Source organism: Mitosporidium daphniae, assembly GCF_000760515.2.
Source record: "Mitosporidium daphniae strain UGP3 chromosome Unknown contig-101, whole genome shotgun sequence".
Lineage (NCBI taxonomy): Eukaryota > Fungi > Microsporidia > Mitosporidium > Mitosporidium daphniae.
This window is the reverse complement of record NW_013546731.1, coordinates 193-16922: the sequence shown is the minus strand read 5'-3', so window position 1 is coordinate 16922 and position 16730 is coordinate 193. Positions and strand designations below refer to the sequence as shown.

The following is a 16730-nucleotide window of genomic DNA, read 5'->3' as shown; positions in this document are numbered from 1 at the left end:
AATCTTATGTATCGCTTTTTTTGCTTGAATATGAATTCATTTTGGACTTAATACATTAGAAACATTCTGAAAAGCGGTATAAAAAATTTGGATTTTAAAATTACTAAATTTTATTATTTTCTCCATCAGTAATCGTTCAGATCGATTAAGTCCAAAATGAATTCATATTCAAGCAATGAAAGCGATACATTAGATTCTGTGTCTTTCAATCCACTATTTGAAAATGGGAAAAGAGATGAAGAGGAGGAAATTATCCCCTCCACTGCGGCCATTGATAACCGTCCTTCTACGGAGCGCGTAATTTATTCGTCCTGCATTGGAAAGGAGATACCGCCCCATCCTGAGATTCCAAGTATTTCTGCATTGCCTCCAAGATTGCGGTTTAAATATGAGCCTCAAATTTCCTTTCCAAACACAGATCCATTTGATGCTTCTGGCCATCGATCATCTAAATCGATCGACTTTTCGTCTTCCTCAGCATCATCAGACAACGAGAATATTCTTGTAAGGGATAGTAGTGACATTGATATCTCTAGCAACGTGACAAGCGAGGCACCTCGTCGTTCACTCCGGTATCTTGGTGTCAACCAGCCAAAATATAGGAAGGAGGCAATTATCGATGACGCGGAGCGGAATTTTAATTCTACCATGGGAAATAGAAAGAAGAACACACTCTACTCTGATGATGAACTGCAGGATGATGATTCTGATTCTGATGCTGATGATGTTTCTACAAGAAGGAAAAGAGCCTATCTCTCTGGATCAACTGATGTCTCATTTAGAAGATTTTCTTCCAGAGCAAGACCTCAAGTTAGCTATAAAGAAAATGATATTGCCGATTTTGAAAACGATAATGACGACCTTATCGTTGATAATAGCGGCTCTTTCTCATCCTCGTCTGTTGAAAATGAGAAAGCATTTTCATCCTCTTCAAGAAGAAATAGACGCTCCTCTATTGTCGATGATAGTTCTGATATTGAAAACGATCCCAGTTCAAGCGATGGCGATTTTGAAGATAATGATGCAAAGGACTATTTTTCAAAGAAAAAGTCCAAATCTAAAGCTGCATCCAAACCTCAATTCCAACAGCCATTTAGATGCTTGGATGGCCTCGTTTCTACTATTTATGGTATGGAGCGTTGCATTTTATTATTTCATAGAGCCAGCCATTCATATCGATCGTATTATGGATCATATATGGCTTTCAGAATCCCAATTGTCTTCTTCTAACCTCTCAAGTGGAGAAAATGCAAATGGTGATGAAGAGGAGTTGTTTTGGATTGATCGTCTTGCAACTGGAGAGGCTGGGATTAGCCAAAGAACCATACCATCCTCTCTTTCTCCAATTTCGATGAGGAAAATCATTGCTTCAAAACGACTATTATTGCTTATAAAATGGAAAGATCGCTCACATTGGTGGAATTCCTGGGTCCCTTATCACCAGATGTCTTCCAGATGCCAGTTGTACAAAAAGGCAGACATATACATTCAAAAGCACATTATTGATGGGATACCCGAAAGGGAAGAGCTTTCTGAACTTGACCCGGTTGGTCTGAATGGAGAAGAAACCCTGGACCCACATGAATATACAATTATAGGGCGAGAACTCTTGATTGTCCAATGGAGATCTTGGATGGTTCCTGAAAAGATTCTCTCCAGACATCCAGAAGAAGTTCTGATCAAATGGTGCAACCTGCCATATTCAGAATCTACCTGGGAATCCACCCTAGATGATTGGACCTTCCCAGCTCTGGCGGAGGCCATCAAAAATATGGCCGAATCATCGATTGTGAGATTCCCATCGACTTCTTTACCATCCCCGCTAATCACCAATCCAAAAAATCGGCCCGTTTTTGTGCGAATGGAGGAGCAACCGGCATGGATTGGCTCCGGAAATGACAAAGATGGATCTCTAGTTTTGAGAGATTATCAATTGGCTGGCTTGAATTGGCTCTCATATGCCTGGCATCGGAATATAAATACGCTTTTGGCCGATGAAATGGGGCTGGGAAAGACCATCCAATCTGTAGCCCTTATTGTGTATCTTTTCGAGGTAATGGAGATAGATGGGCCTTTCATCGTAATTGTGCCTCTTTCTACCATTCAAGCGTGGAAGAAGACCTTCGAACAATGGGCACCTGCCTCTCTTCGCACTCTTTTATATTTGGGGGATGGATTGTCCAGAAAAGTCATACTGGATTATGATTTCTATGATGGCTCAACTGCGATAAACAGCCCGGGAAACAATACAATGTTCTCACGCAAGAAAGGAAACCTTTCATTTAACGTCCTCTTAACCACATATGAGCTTGTTATGAAAGACAAGCAAATTTTGGGATCTTCATCGATAAAATGGTCGTTGCTGGTTGTAGATGAGGCCCATCGTTTGAAGAACGTAAATAGCTTGCTTTATCGGACCCTGCGGGAGGAATTTTCTTTTGCAAATAGGCTTTTGATAACGGGCACCCCCTTGCAAAATTCGATTCAAGAGCTTTATGCTTTGCTTTCCTTTTTGGAACCAGATAAATTCAAAATGGAAGATCAAATGCTTCTTTCTGAAATGATGAGTTCTGAAGACTCCTCAAAGGTGCTCGAGCAACTACACACCTCGCTCAAGCCACATTTCTTAAGGAGGCTAAAAAAAGATGTTGAAAAATCACTACCAATGAAGCAGGAGCGGATATTACGAGTTGAATTGTCTCCGCTTCAAAAGCGGCTTTATAAATGGATTCTGACACGAAATTATTCGGAATTGAACAGGAGCTATGGAAATGCCGGAACTAAGGGGTCCGCCTCGCTCCTTAATATTGTGAACGAGCTTAGAAAAGCTTCCTCTCATCCATATCTTTTTTCTAACTCGCCGATTACTCAAATTGCTCGGGACATGGATTCGGAGGGCATAATTTTTCATTCCGGCAAAATGGTGCTTCTTGATGCTCTACTAAAGCGCCTTCTTGCAGAGGAGCATCGTATTTTGATTTTTTCGCAATCCGTCTTGATGTTGAACATTTTGAGCGAGTTTCTCACGCTACGTTGCATTCGACATTGCAGGCTTGATGGAGGAACTTCTTCTGCGGATCGGAACAAGCAAATTGAAAGGTTCAACTCTTCCGGAGCAGCGCTTCCGGTTTTTTTATTATCTACAAGGGCCGGTGGATTAGGTATCAACTTGACCACAGCTGATACGGTCATCCTTTTTGATTCTGATTGGAATCCCCAAAACGATCTCCAAGCAATGGCTAGATGCCATCGAATTGGGCAGACAAAGGCCGTGTCCGTATACCGCCTTGTCTCAAAGGGAACCGTTGAGGAGCAAATTCTAGAGAGAGCAAAAAAGAAAATGGTCCTTGATCACCTTGTGATCCAAAAAATGGACCGCTCAAAGACATCGTCTTCGCTAACATCTCCCTCGTCCAATTCTTCAGCAGAGTTTCAAAAGATTCTGCAGTTTGGAGCCAAGGCTCTTTTTCAGGAGCATGCAGACACTGGCCTCCTTAATGATTCTTCATCTCTATTTGCCCAAATTATGATTACGAATTCCTTCGATACATCTGCTCAGCACTTTGAGGATGACTCTTCAACGACCACAGCCACTGCGGAGGGCGCCAGTCACTCCGGAACCTTACAGCTACTCTTTTCTCGGCCCGCTTCAACGGCAATGCTCGATTTAGATACCATTCTGATCAAAGCAGAAGACAATCTTACCAAAGAGGAAGTGGGGCTCTCGCAATCCAGTGCCGAAGATGAGTCATTTCTGGATTCCTTCCGTGTTGCAGACTTGTCTGGCGCACTTGCATGGTCTGAGATCATTCCAAAATCCGAGCTCGCCCTTGGCAATCGTGTTGCTCAAGAAGAGTCTGACAGGATCAAGGCAATGGAGCTTCAGCAGGAAAACCGCAAGCGAGGAGCTCGAGCCACTGCCCCGATGAAAAGGGAAGAAAGGGAAAAACCTTCCCTTGAATCGACGTCATATTCGTCGACTTCCTCCGGAATTTTAACCCTGTGGAATGCATCGATCAGTGGGCGCATTGGAAGTGAAGTTGAGGCCAACAATGCAGCGGTAAAGTCCAATCTTTATCCACAAATGAGATGGGTTCTTTATCAGCTCTCTGCTTTTGGACATCGTGGGCTTTTGCTTAATCACGAAGAAAACAAGGAACAAAGTATGCTGGCATGCAAATATCTGAATTTTGGTACAACTTCCGAGTTGAATTCTTTTTTGTGCGAAAAGCTTGAAGAAATATTGAACCAACTGGCGGTTGAAAAGAATTCTGAGGAGGACGCCTCTGTTTCGCATTCCGGGATTTCCTCTTCAAAGGTTTTTGGGCTGAACATATCTCCCGTTTCATTTTTGAAGCGATTGGAAAGTCTGGATCTGTTATTTGCGATTGCTTCCTCGCAAGCAGACTCGTATCCAAATGTCCATGCTTTTCTTTGTCAAAAGAAAATTACCCTCAAAACCCCGGTAAACTGGAGCATTCCATGGCAGCTGAAGGATGATGCTGCATTGCTTTGTGGCGTCGTATCGAAGGGATACGGGAATTGGATCGATGTTATCGCTTCGTCGCAGCCCCTTTCGAAGAAGGTAAAATTGCTTGGCAAAGGATCCTCATTTAAAGGACCTGCACCTACAGAGGAACATTTAAAGCGAAGAGCAGACTACTTGCTCACCGTGTTACTGGCCAACAGGCCTGAAAAAACCTCCAAAAAAGAGGCAAAAAAAGAGCATCACACATGTGCTCCTAAAAGATCACCTGGGGTTCATCAGCAAAAGCTCGAGTTCAGACCAAAGAGGACCGCACCTTCGCAATCCTCAGCCGGCCCATCCAACTCGGATGCAAATCTTCCAGCCGAATATCGAAAGATATTCAAAAGGCTCTTTTTGCCCGTTAAAACTTATCTTTTGATGCTTGATGATAACGATGAAAATGACAAGTATGAGATTGATGACGCTTCTAGTGACACGACTGATGTCAAAAAACCGGTTCCAAGTGATGAAACCGAGCTTGAAGATAATGACGAGCTTGTCCTTGCTAAAGAAAGGTCTATTTTATTTAACGTTGGCATGCATATTGATTCCCTACTGCTAAACTCTGAGGAGGCCAAAGAAAAGTTGGGAAATCTCTCGTCGGTCCCCAGAAATGAGCTTCACGATTTATTATGGTCATTTGTATATACGTGCTGGTCGTCTTCGGCAAAAAGAATGGCTCGCAGCGAGATTTCCTCCTTTTCTGATCTTTCTCAGCTGTACACAACTCTGGCGTCCACATGATGTTTAAATATAACGTTGTATGTTTTGGAATTCCCTTACAGCCAAATAAAATTATTGAAAATGTTTGAACTTTGCAAAATAGTGTAGCGTTTCTTCTTGGCCATCATGGATGACGGAAAATCAACGAAACGCTCAAGGGGCCTATTGGGTATTGCCTTTTTATAATCCAAAGGTCCTCCTCTCAAATCCACCAAGCCAAGCGAGGCCGAACTTGCAGATCCTCCACAAAAACCATCAGCCCTCGGCTTGACAACAACAAATAACTCGTCAAGGCTGAAATTTATGGTACAAAGCTAGCCTCATGTAAACATAGGTTCTAAACGACAAAACCTATTGCCTCTTGTGCGAAATAGGGCGTGGTGCTTCCGCGAAAATATACTCCGCATTTTGCGTCGAAGATTCCAAGCTGGTCGCTATTAAGATATTTTCGCGCTCATCTACATCCTCCAATTCGGGGTTCAATTTTTGCGAACATGAGCAACGAATTCTGGAAAACTTGGTTGGAAAGCCACATTGTATACAGCTGATTGATGCCTCCATTGCAAGAGAAATCATCATCCTTGAAAGAGGAGAGGCCACCCTTTCGGCGCTATTGACATCGGAAAAAATTGGTAAGTTTATCATATGCCTTGGTGACCTAACTCTACTAGGCGATCTTCGATTTATTGCATATTTTTTTCCACAGGTATCCGATGAAATCTCTTTTTATAGGCGGTGCGAGGCGTTGCTTGCTTGCACTCTTCTAATCTTATCCATTGTGATGTAAAGCCCTCAAACTTTGTCCTATGCAAAGGGGCAACGTTAAAACTAATCGATTTCGGCATTTCTAAATGGATTGTAAACGAGGATGACGTTGTTCTTGTTGACAAAGACACCCAAATGGGTACGCTTTCATATATGGCGCCAGAATCTTTGAAGGTGTCCATTGTGGATTTCCCTGTAGCATCCTCATTTGTTGAAATGGGAACCGCAGCTGATATTTGGGCGCTGGGGTGCATTCTTCATGAAATGTTGGTTGGAAAGCTGCCGTTCTCCCTTTCAAGCCAAATATCGCTAAAAGAAAAAGTTTCCCTAATCACCAATGCGGATTCTCAGGTAGAAATCCCGGAGTCCCCGCCGTCTCAAACGGAGTCCTCTGATGGGTGGAGCCATTGGCGCTCAATTGCGCTCAAATGTCTTGTTAAGAATCCCTGTTTTCGGATAAAAATGCCAGAACTCCTTTGTTTAGTTGAGAAAATTTGGTAAGCGTTTTATTTTATAGTTGGATTTTTCTTTATGCAAGAAATTTCTCTTCCAAACCATGAGGCAAGAGTCCAATACAGAGGAACAAGAACTCGATTCCTCCAAGAAGTCAACATGGAGAGGTAAGCTGAATCCCAAAGGAGTCTGGCAAATTTTCCACTGAAAAGACGTAGGTCTTTTCCGATAACACTAAGCCCAACAACAGCTTTTCCTTTCCCAATGTAGGCCATATAGCCTCTGTCCTTATAGACGAATGGACGAATCTTTCTATTCTCGTTAATATCATTGTCAAGATGAAGCTTATTGACTAAGCTTCCAACATATTCGCCCTTTTGTTTAGCTACTTGAGCAGTGGGGGGATATTCGGGGCCAGCACAATCACCGATAGCCCAAACATTAGCGAATGGAACCGATTTGGACGATTCCTCTCGCATAACCCTTAAATATGCGTCGGTTAGGAGTCTTCCTGACTTGGAATCGATGACTGGTCTTCCTTCAATACGCGGAGAAGATGCCAGTGAGCGTGTAAGTTGGGACGGAGAAACCCCAGTTGCCCACAATAGAAAGCCATACGGAACTATTTCCTCTTTCGGGCTTTTTACAAAAATTTCGTCTTTTGATATTTTTGAGATGGATGTTGACGTTCTTATTGAAATAAATGGCCTTTTTTGAAGTTCCCCAACTGTGTATTCCACAAGTGAAGGATGAAATGTGCACATAATCTTGGGTGCTACATCAAATAAAGACATGCTGACGTGTGAAATTAGATCTTTGGAGAATACACGACTAAGGTCATTATGGACCAAGTCGTAAAGTTCGCCAAGAAATTCAACTCCTGTTGGACCGCCACCGACCACGGCAAAGTGAAGCAAAGAACGTTTCCGTTCTTCAGAAGTTCCAGGAATATCTGCTTCATCAAACAGAGACATAATTTTCGATCTTATCGATTGTGCATCAGTCACATCTTTCAAAAAATGCGCATGCTCTGAAACGCCTGGTGTATTAAAAGTATTCACCACGGCACCGCAAGCAATAATCAGTTTATCATATGACAGCTCGATATCTAATTTGGCGTTTGGGATAGCGGAGGCTAAGAGGGAAGAAGAGTTCGATATTACTGGAATCGTTGTATTGGCTTTTAAGACTTGCTTTTGAAAATTAATTTCAGTGACGGAGGCCAGTATGTGGGAGAGAGCTAAATTGGTTATCAGAAAAAAACATGCCTCCAGACTGTTGGTTTCTGATAGATTCTATCGCCGCCCTATCTTCAATGGAGCCCACCGAAGCGCCAGTAAGAAAAGGAGTAAATACGAAATAATCCTTTGGCGAAACAACCGTTATTCTATATTTTGACTGGTCAATTTTTCGAAGAGCCCGATAAGCTCCCCAACCAGACCCAATAATTACCAAGTGTTCGGTTCTATTGGACAAGGTTGTGTCTGAAAAATTTCTCATGCTCAAAAAAGAATCCGACTTTGGCGTACTAATCCGTATATGGTGAGTTGTAAAAAAGCCCGAATTTTGCACGATTGATAACGATGATAACAAAGTTGATGCCGATAAACGTCTATTCATCAAAATTAAATTGGGGCCTTTAATTGCACTTTAAATGTTTAAATTGTAAATGTACTAATTACATTGTGAATTTGCGCCTGTTGTAATTCTTTCATTTTTTGTAATTCTACTTGATACACAGCCATGGGAGCTATTAAGATGAATATTAAGCGCAAGGTAAGCCCTTTTTTCAAAGCATTCGCAATGATGATGCAAAGTTTATTTCTGACACCTCTTGTTTGAACATTGACTATTTTGTATTCGGTCGATGTAGTGTAATGGACCGGCATCTGAGCTAAAATATATGTTTTTCATCCATCAATATTCTCACCCTAACGCCATAGTTTGTTGCTGACGGTGTTTTCTATGCTGAGTTGAACGAGTTCTTTACTCGCCAGCTTTCGGAGGCTGGATATGCTGGCCTTCAGATCAAAGTCACCGCACATCGTACAGAAATCATCATTAGAGCCACTAGACCAAACTTGGTCCTTGGTGAACGTGGAACGCGCATCAAAGAGCTCACCATGCTCATCCAAAAGCGCTTCCAATTTGAAGATGGCAAGATCGAGCTTTTCATTGAACGTGTTGAGAATCGTGGACTTTGTGCTATTGCCCAATGCGAATCTCTTCGCTTCAAGCTCCTTGCGTCCGTTGCTGTGCGAAAAGCATGCTATTCTGTCCTTCGTTATGCTATGGAAGCTGGTGCTAAAGGCTGTGAGGTTATTGTCTCTGGTAAAATCCGTGGACAACGTGCAAAGGCAATGAAATTTTCAGACGGATTTTTGGTCCACTCCGGTCAACCTTCTGCCGATTATATTGATTCCGCTACGCGCCACGTCCTTCTTCGTCAAGGTGTTTTGGGTGTAAAGGTTAAAATTATGCTTCCATACGATCCAACTGGTCGCACTGGTCCTAAAAAACCTCTCCCAGATCAAGTCCTTATTTATGAGCCCAAAGAGGATGAAAATCATATGAACGTTACCGTGGAAACCCAAGACTTTACTCTGCGCCCTCAACACATCACCGAAGGTATTTCCCGAATCGCTCTGAGCAATTAAATAAATTTCATTAAGGGGTCCTTGTGCTAGTCTTTATGATGCTACACTGGTTTATAATAAATACAAGGACTACGGGGTCTACTCGTCCGCCGTAAGCATGGTGATATGTTCTGGAAGCGAATCTACAACCATGACGGATTCTGTGAAATTGAGGATTTCCTTGGTAAACCCAAACCAGTAGATCACTATTCCAGGCCCATATCTACACATTATGGCCACCAGTGGATCATACCTGTTGTAGTAAGTCAAATACTGATTTTTTAGATATCTTTCGTGCGTCTTTATATCCCCAAAAAGGGCCTTACTTTCAATCCAATTTGAAACAAAGTTGCCGAATGCTAGCCAAGATAACAACAACAAACCGCTACCGATCGGAACAGGCAGCAAAATGTCCGGCGTTTTGGGATATCCTAATTTTCTCATACCCTGTTCCTCGATGAACGGCAGATCAAGTTTAGACACAAGCTGTATCAAAGCCTGTTCATACTGCATCCCAGTCTCGCTATGATGGTTACCATTACAACCGCCCACTGTTTCTTTGCATCGGCCAGGGGAGAGGCAATCTCATCAGCCTCTATTGCTAACAACGCTGCCTTGGACAAAGAAGCATTTGGAATTGTATGAGGGGCGTTCATCCAACCCTTTAACGCAACAGGGTCAAAAGATTCATTGGACGACCGAATAAATTCTCCCAAAACAACTCGGATTATGAAGCAAGGCGGCATCATGAATCGAATGGAGATCTCCATAATTGAATGTGGGACCTCTGTGATTCTATCATTAATATTAAAAGGAAACTTTGCAAGCAGATCCGACGCTGGCCCAGACCGGTCCTTAAAGGTATGAGCATGCAGAAGAATACGCCGCTGCCAAAAAAGGCGGAATATAGCCTCAAGGGTATTCCTGTTGACGCCCGGAAATTTCCCACAAAAGAAGCTTGCATCGAATGAAAATATTATTTCCCTGGAAGCTGAAGCGTCGTAATATTTTCGAATGCAATTGTATATACTTCTAAATATTTTGTCCTCAATTATGGAGGAGCCCATGTATGTTCGTTTATTTTCAATTAAAATTTAATTTTTTATATGCCTCTAACCTGCTTTGTTTCGGAGCTTATTGCGACATATCATTCGCAGCGGATTCACCGTGGAAATATTAATTTTGGTGCCAGAAACTCGGCAATCGATGCTCTTGTTTCTAAATGTGAAGCAATTGTCCGCTCTTACGATATGGCTCTTGAACAGCGTGCAAAAGACGACCTTCTTTCCAAAGCCTCTAAAAAGAAAAAGAAAGATCTTTCTGACTCGGCCCCGATCGTTGATAAAGACGGATTTACCACAGTTGTTCACAAAAGGGGTCGAAACATTGCTGCATCTCTTGATTCCGCACCAACACTCTGCACTCATAGCACCAATGATTGTCTTTTCGCTTTCTACGACCCATCCAGTGTCAAACCAGTGGAGGGACTGGATAAATACCAGGACCCTGCTATTATCCCAAATTTTTATCGAAGGGACCGGAAAACCAAGAATTTTGAAGGTATTTAGGGGGCTTTTTATTTATTTTAGAAATTCGACAGTTGAGAGATCTGTTCAACAAGGATCGCAAACGTATCGCTGAGCAGCGTATGAAGCGATCGGCCCTTAAATAATAGCGCCTGATTTGGGGCTGCAAAGTTTGTGTTTAATTTCCATTTTTATTTTTTATTCTTAAATAAACGTTCCGCTAACAGCATCTTCTAAATGAGTGTTGCTTCTTATTGCTGCATTCAGAAGTTTTGTTCACCGTATTTAAGTCTACATGGAGTATGGGATTGGGATTAGATCGCCTGGTATCTTTTCCCCGTTGCCTCAATTCCATTAAAGGAGATGAGGGCTGACTAAGGGACTCCGTTTTTTTTAGATCGTTTGAGATGGACGTTGCCAGTCTCAAGAAAATCTCATCCACACAAATGTCTTCTTTAGCAGATGCCTCGATGAAATCCATTTTTTTTTCTTGAGCAAATAGCAGCGCCTTTTCATAGCTAACTTGCTATGGCAATCAAAAGATTAGAAATACCCTTTCATGCTTTGAATCGCATTTATTTCCGACAAGGATCAGCCTGACGTTTGGATCGGCCTGCTGGGAAATGGTTTGAAGCCACTCTTGCACGTCTAACATTAGCAAGCGAGAACAAACTGTTGAAAGACTTTTCCTCATTGATGTCATAGACGATGACAATTCCCATTGCTCCTCTGTAATATGCTGCGACAATTAGCACAAAACAATACCTGTGGTAATGGTTCGGAAACGCTCCTGGCCAGCCGTGTCCCAAATTTGAAGCTTAACCTTCATGCCATTAATGGTGACTGTTTTGATTTTAAAGTCGATCCCAATCGTAGAAATAAAGGAGGGCGTAAACATATCGTCGCAAAACCTCATCAAAAGACAGCTTTTGCCGACCCCTAAATCTTAGCCACGACCAGTACCTGAATCGCCAATGATCAATATTTTTAGCAGAGAATCGTACGTCGAGGTGCCTCGAAAATAGGCATTCATATTTAGAGTATGTGGATCGCTCCCGAACTTGCCATTGATCATTGATTGCAGTGGCGGATTTAATATTAAATTAATGTTTTAATTTAGACTTTTTGCAGAAATTTTGCAGAAATTTTTTGTGCGCTGTTATGTCATCATCCATTCTTGGTGGGCCGTCCAGCTCTACAGGTGCTTCCTCCAGCAATTCATCTTCAAGTGCCTGCATGGATGATTCAGACAGAAGCATAGAAATGTGGAAGATCAAAAAACTAGTCAAGTCTCTTGAGGCTGCTCGAGGCAATGGCACATCCATGATATCGTTAATCATCCCGCCTCGCGACCAGATATCAAGGATTTCCAAAATGCTGGCTGACGAGTTTGGAACGGCATCGAATATCAAAAGCCGTGTCAACCGCCAGTCGGTTTTATCCGCCATCACCTCTACACAAAATAGGCTGAAGCTCTATAACAAGGTCCCGCAAAACGGGCTCGTCATTTATTGCGGCACCGTTCTAACTGATGAGGGAAAGGAAAAGCTAGTAAACATTGATATGGAGCCCTTTAAGCCAATCAATACCTCTCTGTATCTTTGCGATAACAAGTTCCACACCGAGGCCCTTTCAGAATTATTGGAGTCCGACATGAAGTTTGGATTCATCATTATGGATGGAAACGGATCTCTTTTTGGAACCGTTTGTGGAAATACTCGCGAAGTTCTTCACAAACTCTCCGTGGATTTGCCAAAGAAGCACGGAAGGGGAGGCCAATCTGCTCTTCGGTTTTCTCGGCTTCGAATGGAAAAGCGGCATAACTATGTAAGAAAAGTGGCCGAGGTTGCTGTTCAAGTATTTATAACCAATGACCGTGTCAACGTTGCTGGCCTTATCCTTGCAGGATCTGCTGATTTTAAAACGGAGCTCAAGACATCCGATATGTTTGACCAACGTCTTCAGGTTAAAGTAATCAAAACCGTGGATGTTTCATATGGCGGAGAAAATGGCTTCAACCAGGCAATTGATTTGTGCCAGGAAGTGCTTCTAAATGTCAAGTTTGTCCAAGAAAAGAAGCTTATTCAAAAATACTTTGACGAAATTGCGCTCGATACAAATAGGTATTGCTTCGGGGTTAACGAAACCTTGTTTGCTCTCGATTCTGGTGCTGTTGAAACCCTTATTGTGTGGGAAAATCTCGACATCAATAGATATACTTTGAGATCGCCAACCAATGCTTCTCAGATCAAAATTGTCCATCTTAACAAAGAGCAGGAAAAGGATCGAAAGGTTTTTCAAGAACCATCGTCCGGACTTGACTATGATGTTGTCGAAAAGGAATCCCTTCTTGAATGGCTTGCTACGCATTTCAAAGAGTTTGGCGCCTCTCTCGAGTTTGTAACCGATAAGAGTCAAGAAGGATCTCAATTTGTAAAAGGTTTTGGAGGAATAGGTGCAATCTTGAGATATCAACTGGAAGTGCCGTCCCTAGAAGATTATGGCCTATTGGGGGGCGGAGAAGGCCACAATTCCTACGACGACGATGACGACTATTACTATTAAACATGATGACGATGGCCAGTATGGCGATGGTACTTAAATTTTAAATTCTATGCTTGTTTATCATGGATGGGGGGGGTGGTCTCAGAAAAGTTCAATTATCGGTCACTGCCTAATATAGGCTTTGACGGCAATTCCTATCGTCAGAACTAATCATCATTATTTAATAACGTGAGTTTAGAATTAAAAATATAAATCAAAAACACACATAACCCCATTTAATAAATTTCGAATTATGGGAGAGAGGAGGCGTGGGCTAATTAATTTTTACCAATTTGAACCTTCATGCTGCCTTCCATTGTGAAGCCGAAAGGGTTTGGCGTTTCCCATTTACCTTTTGCGGAAATCAGATCTCATTTTGGCCCTGGCGGCATATTTTACAAGCTAAAATATTCCATCAAGTCGTTTGATCAAATTCCGTCTGTAGTCTCAGATCCTAACGATGTCAATGAGCGGCAGGAGGAATTTCCAGGCCAATTTTCATACAGGGCATTGCGGTATTTTTCCAACGATCCAACTCCAAAGTACATTAGAGGAAATATTGGGCCCTTTTCTGTTGACATCTTACAGCAATATCTGCTTGAAAAGCAGCCATTGACATTGGAGCTGTTCGAATCGTATGCTTTCAAATTTGCGTGCAAATCCATGGTGGACGAGTTGGATCGGCTTGTTCAAGATCTTCAACACCATGGCTTGACGGTTTCGCCATATATTTTGAACATGAAAATCTTTTGCCAGCTTTTAAGGGTACCCAAAGATGAGCTGACCTCTGTGTTTGGTTCAAATTTCAACACCGAAATCACACCATCGTTACAGGTGCAGCACTTGAAAGGGCTATTTCAAGATCTGTCAGTGCTCAAAATTCCTCTCGAAATATGCATCTACGAACGCTTGGCGTATGTTTTTTTCAAATGCAAAGCCGCCCAATCAATCTCCACCTTGATTGTGAACATGAAAATCAAACTGCTGCAGCCCACGTCTTTGATTTATTACTATTGGCTGTATCTTTTATCGGCAGATAAAAATTCCCTATTGTTTCAGAATGCATACAGGTCAATCAAGGGGTCAAGCGTTCTTAATGAAGACATCCGGAAGCTGTATATTGTTTGGTGTTGCTCTGTTCGGGATATGCTGACAATCATTGAAAGCATTGATGGGTGCATTAAAAACCACCTGAAGCCGTCCTTTTTCGTCACCTTGGCACTTGGCGAGCTGATCAGAGGCCAGCGTAGGGAAGACGCCATTAGCATCTTTAACCACTACACACGTGATCCGTACTTTTGCTTTTCCTCGAACGATTTAACCCTCCTTTTGGACTCTTGTATTCACACGGCATCCTTTGAATTGTGTAAAACATTTCTCCCGCTGGTTCTTTGCAAGGAAACCGGGTGTCCCTTGGATCCCGATCACGATGGGTTGGTGCTAAAAATATACTCGCAATCCGACCCTTCCAAAATCGTTTCATTTATGGGTTCGCTTCGAATTGCCCGGAATTGGGGAAAGTTGGACGTCAACAATATTAACTTGGTTCTCGATGCATGCTACAAAAATCCAATCCTAAATCACTATATGTTTGATGTTTTGGAAGCCCAGACCACGACGCTTTATAGCATTTATGAAGCGAAATTTTCACAGTCAACGAACTTTTCTTATGCTCGGTTTTTCGAAGCCCCTCCAAGCAAGCTCTTCGATACCATTAACATCTTCAGGAATCGCATGAAGCTGGTCGATGAAAGGTTCTACAAAGACAGCCTGTTGTACGAACTTGCCTGTCTGAACGTCGACCCATTTATTTTTAGAATTCTTTTGCTGATGGCACAAAACCAAATAGAACCGACCAAAACGACCATTCTAATCATCTTTTACTACTATGTCAATGTTCGTGCCAATATTCGCGAGCTTGCTAGATTTTATCACCTGGTGAAGCCGTTTTTGAATGACATGTACTATGGCGCCATCAACAGCCTTTTTTCGTCCTGCATACGAAACAAATGCTGGCACACCGCCTCGTCCTTGTTTACATACATCAATTTAAGGGGTCTTCCCTTAAAGGCGTATAACTTGAATATCTGCAAGAGGTCCAAGGATATCAGATACACTGCGTTTAAATATCAAATTTCGTGCGATACCCAAAAAATATATTCATTGCTTGATCGAATTAAAAGGCAGTTTGTGAGGGAAAACAGCCAAACACCGAGGTCTTACATTGAGCGCCACGGGAAGGACATTGTTAGGATCTTTACTCTTGAAAGGCTGCGGGAGCTTTCAGACAAGTTTGCACAACACAACATCATTTACGTTGCCCAACTCAACGACCTGCATCAAGATCAAAGAAAAATCCTTTTCAGCCTCTCCTCTGGCGAGTCCTTCCTTTTGACAAGATTATTAATGGTGCCTGATCTTGAAACACCTGGCGACTCCAGCTCCACGTACAAGAGCAAGTATTTTGACACCCAAAATGCAAATTAAGATGTCCGAATTCTCGTTGTGCCAGAAACTGGCATCTTCGCTACTTGATTGCTCGTTGTGCGCAAACACGGTGTAATTTTCACCAAGGCCCGATATGATGCAAAGGATCGTCATTTTATTATCGGTACAATAAAGCTGTAAAAGCCTTAGGAGCAATTTATTTGGTGGCAGCATTAGGCTTTTTGTAGGTTTTCTTTTTGCCAATCTTTTTCTTTGGTTTTGGAGTCCATTGATCAAGCGGTTTAGCTTTTTGAGGTGGGATGGCGCCACCGTTTTTTTTAGATAGCTTTTCAAGGTAAAGCTTTCTCCTTCGAAGTTTCTTTTTCTGATTTTTTTTGGAGGGCTCGGGTTTGCCATTATGCTTCTTGAGCGTCACGGTCTGTGAAGACAAATTGGCAATGGTGCTGATCTGCTGCTCCAGCCTTTGTTTAATTTCAGGATGCAGCATCAAAGCTTTATCGCAGGATAAATTTGCAAGCACATACAAAGCAAGCAGCTTGGTATCGGAAACCTTTTCGATATCCTCAATAAGCTCCAAAAAGCCTGCATGCCTTTTAGAACTTGCCGCCGTAAGTTGGTAAATAAACAGAACAAACGTGTTATAAAGACTTGGGATTTGGTTAAAGAGATTCTCTTTCAACACGCAAATGACATCTTCCACACAATCCAGGGCTAACGCAGACCTCAAGGCCAGCAATAAAAACCGTTTTCTTTGACATTGCGAGAATATTGGGAGGCTGAGATCATGGCATTTCGAAAGGATATCAAATAGTACATTCTTGTCATTCAAGCAGAGCAGGCTAAATTTCTCCATAGACAGTAAAGAGGGCTCGTCAGGGCTTATTGCGCAATTTGACGATCTTTCAAGGAAACTTAGCAAATCATAAAATTTTTTATCATCACAATGGACACCGGATGCGATGCCATCAAGCTTTTCCACCAAAACTTTGAGAGTCTAATAATAAGTCATCAAAAATTACTGCATCCCAAGACAAACTTCCGCATCTGCTGATTAATATTATTGCGTTCCAACAAATTCGAAATAGCTGATCCGCTGACAAAGAATAC

The 16730-nt window shown here is 42.2% G+C and overlaps 11 protein-coding genes across 11 annotated transcripts; 6 read left to right on the top strand and 5 right to left on the bottom strand.

The window, feature by feature from the left end:
* Window positions 1–156: 156 nt before the first annotated feature.
* Window positions 157–5272, top strand: DI09_101p110 (uncharacterized protein; the record flags this gene model as incomplete). The annotated part of the gene is made up of 3 exons (XM_013384218.1): window positions 157–297; window positions 325–1129; window positions 1161–5272. The coding sequence occupies 3 exons, from the start codon at window positions 157–159 to the stop codon at window positions 5270–5272; spliced, it is 5058 nt and encodes a 1685-aa protein (XP_013239672.1).
* A 105-nt stretch (window positions 5273–5377) lies between these two features.
* DI09_101p100 (uncharacterized protein) lies at window positions 5378–6517 on the top strand (the record flags this gene model as incomplete). The annotated part of the gene is made up of 4 exons (XM_013384217.1): window positions 5378–5420; window positions 5626–5883; window positions 5923–5957; window positions 6041–6517. The coding sequence occupies 4 exons, from the start codon at window positions 5378–5380 to the stop codon at window positions 6515–6517; spliced, it is 813 nt and encodes a 270-aa protein (XP_013239671.1).
* Window positions 6518–6522: 5 nt separating this feature from the next.
* Window positions 6523–7969, bottom strand: DI09_101p90 (mitochondrial external NADH dehydrogenase Nde1; the record flags this gene model as incomplete). Its single annotated transcript, XM_013384216.1, has 2 exons — window positions 6523–7658; window positions 7687–7969. The coding sequence occupies 2 exons, from the start codon at window positions 7967–7969 to the stop codon at window positions 6523–6525; spliced, it is 1419 nt and encodes a 472-aa protein (XP_013239670.1).
* Window positions 7970–8227: 258 nt separating this feature from the next.
* On the top strand, window positions 8228–9126 carry DI09_101p80 (putative 40S ribosomal protein Rps3; the record flags this gene model as incomplete). The annotated part of the gene is made up of 2 exons (XM_013384215.1): window positions 8228–8245; window positions 8413–9126. The coding sequence occupies 2 exons, from the start codon at window positions 8228–8230 to the stop codon at window positions 9124–9126; spliced, it is 732 nt and encodes a 243-aa protein (XP_013239669.1).
* A 78-nt stretch (window positions 9127–9204) lies between these two features.
* DI09_101p70 (uncharacterized protein) lies at window positions 9205–10172 on the bottom strand (the record flags this gene model as incomplete). The annotated part of the gene is made up of 2 exons (XM_013384214.1): window positions 9205–9591; window positions 9642–10172. The coding sequence occupies 2 exons, from the start codon at window positions 10170–10172 to the stop codon at window positions 9205–9207; spliced, it is 918 nt and encodes a 305-aa protein (XP_013239668.1).
* Window positions 10173–10211: 39 nt separating this feature from the next.
* Window positions 10212–10777, top strand: DI09_101p60 (uncharacterized protein; the record flags this gene model as incomplete). Its single annotated transcript, XM_013384213.1, has 2 exons — window positions 10212–10665; window positions 10695–10777. 2 exons carry the CDS (start codon window positions 10212–10214, stop codon window positions 10775–10777), a joined length of 537 nt encoding a protein of 178 aa, XP_013239667.1.
* A 74-nt stretch (window positions 10778–10851) lies between these two features.
* On the bottom strand, window positions 10852–11660 carry DI09_101p50 (uncharacterized protein; the record flags this gene model as incomplete). The annotated part of the gene is made up of 4 exons (XM_013384212.1): window positions 10852–11139; window positions 11185–11279; window positions 11397–11570; window positions 11636–11660. 4 exons carry the CDS (start codon window positions 11658–11660, stop codon window positions 10852–10854), a joined length of 582 nt encoding a protein of 193 aa, XP_013239666.1.
* A 74-nt stretch (window positions 11661–11734) lies between these two features.
* DI09_101p40 (uncharacterized protein) lies at window positions 11735–11956 on the bottom strand (the record flags this gene model as incomplete). Its single annotated transcript, XM_013384211.1, has 1 exon — window positions 11735–11956. The coding sequence occupies one exon, from the start codon at window positions 11954–11956 to the stop codon at window positions 11735–11737; it is 222 nt and encodes a 73-aa protein (XP_013239665.1).
* On the top strand, window positions 11793–13196 carry DI09_101p30 (eukaryotic peptide chain release factor subunit 1; the record flags this gene model as incomplete). The annotated part of the gene is made up of 1 exon (XM_013384210.1): window positions 11793–13196. The coding sequence occupies one exon, from the start codon at window positions 11793–11795 to the stop codon at window positions 13194–13196; it is 1404 nt and encodes a 467-aa protein (XP_013239664.1).
* A 282-nt stretch (window positions 13197–13478) lies between these two features.
* On the top strand, window positions 13479–15662 carry DI09_101p20 (uncharacterized protein; the record flags this gene model as incomplete). The annotated part of the gene is made up of 1 exon (XM_013384209.1): window positions 13479–15662. The coding sequence occupies one exon, from the start codon at window positions 13479–13481 to the stop codon at window positions 15660–15662; it is 2184 nt and encodes a 727-aa protein (XP_013239663.1).
* Window positions 15663–15819: 157 nt separating this feature from the next.
* Window positions 15820–16476, bottom strand: DI09_101p10 (uncharacterized protein; the record flags this gene model as incomplete). The annotated part of the gene is made up of 1 exon (XM_013384208.1): window positions 15820–16476. One exon carries the CDS (start codon window positions 16474–16476, stop codon window positions 15820–15822), a length of 657 nt encoding a protein of 218 aa, XP_013239662.1.
* Window positions 16477–16730: the final 254 nt, after the last annotated feature.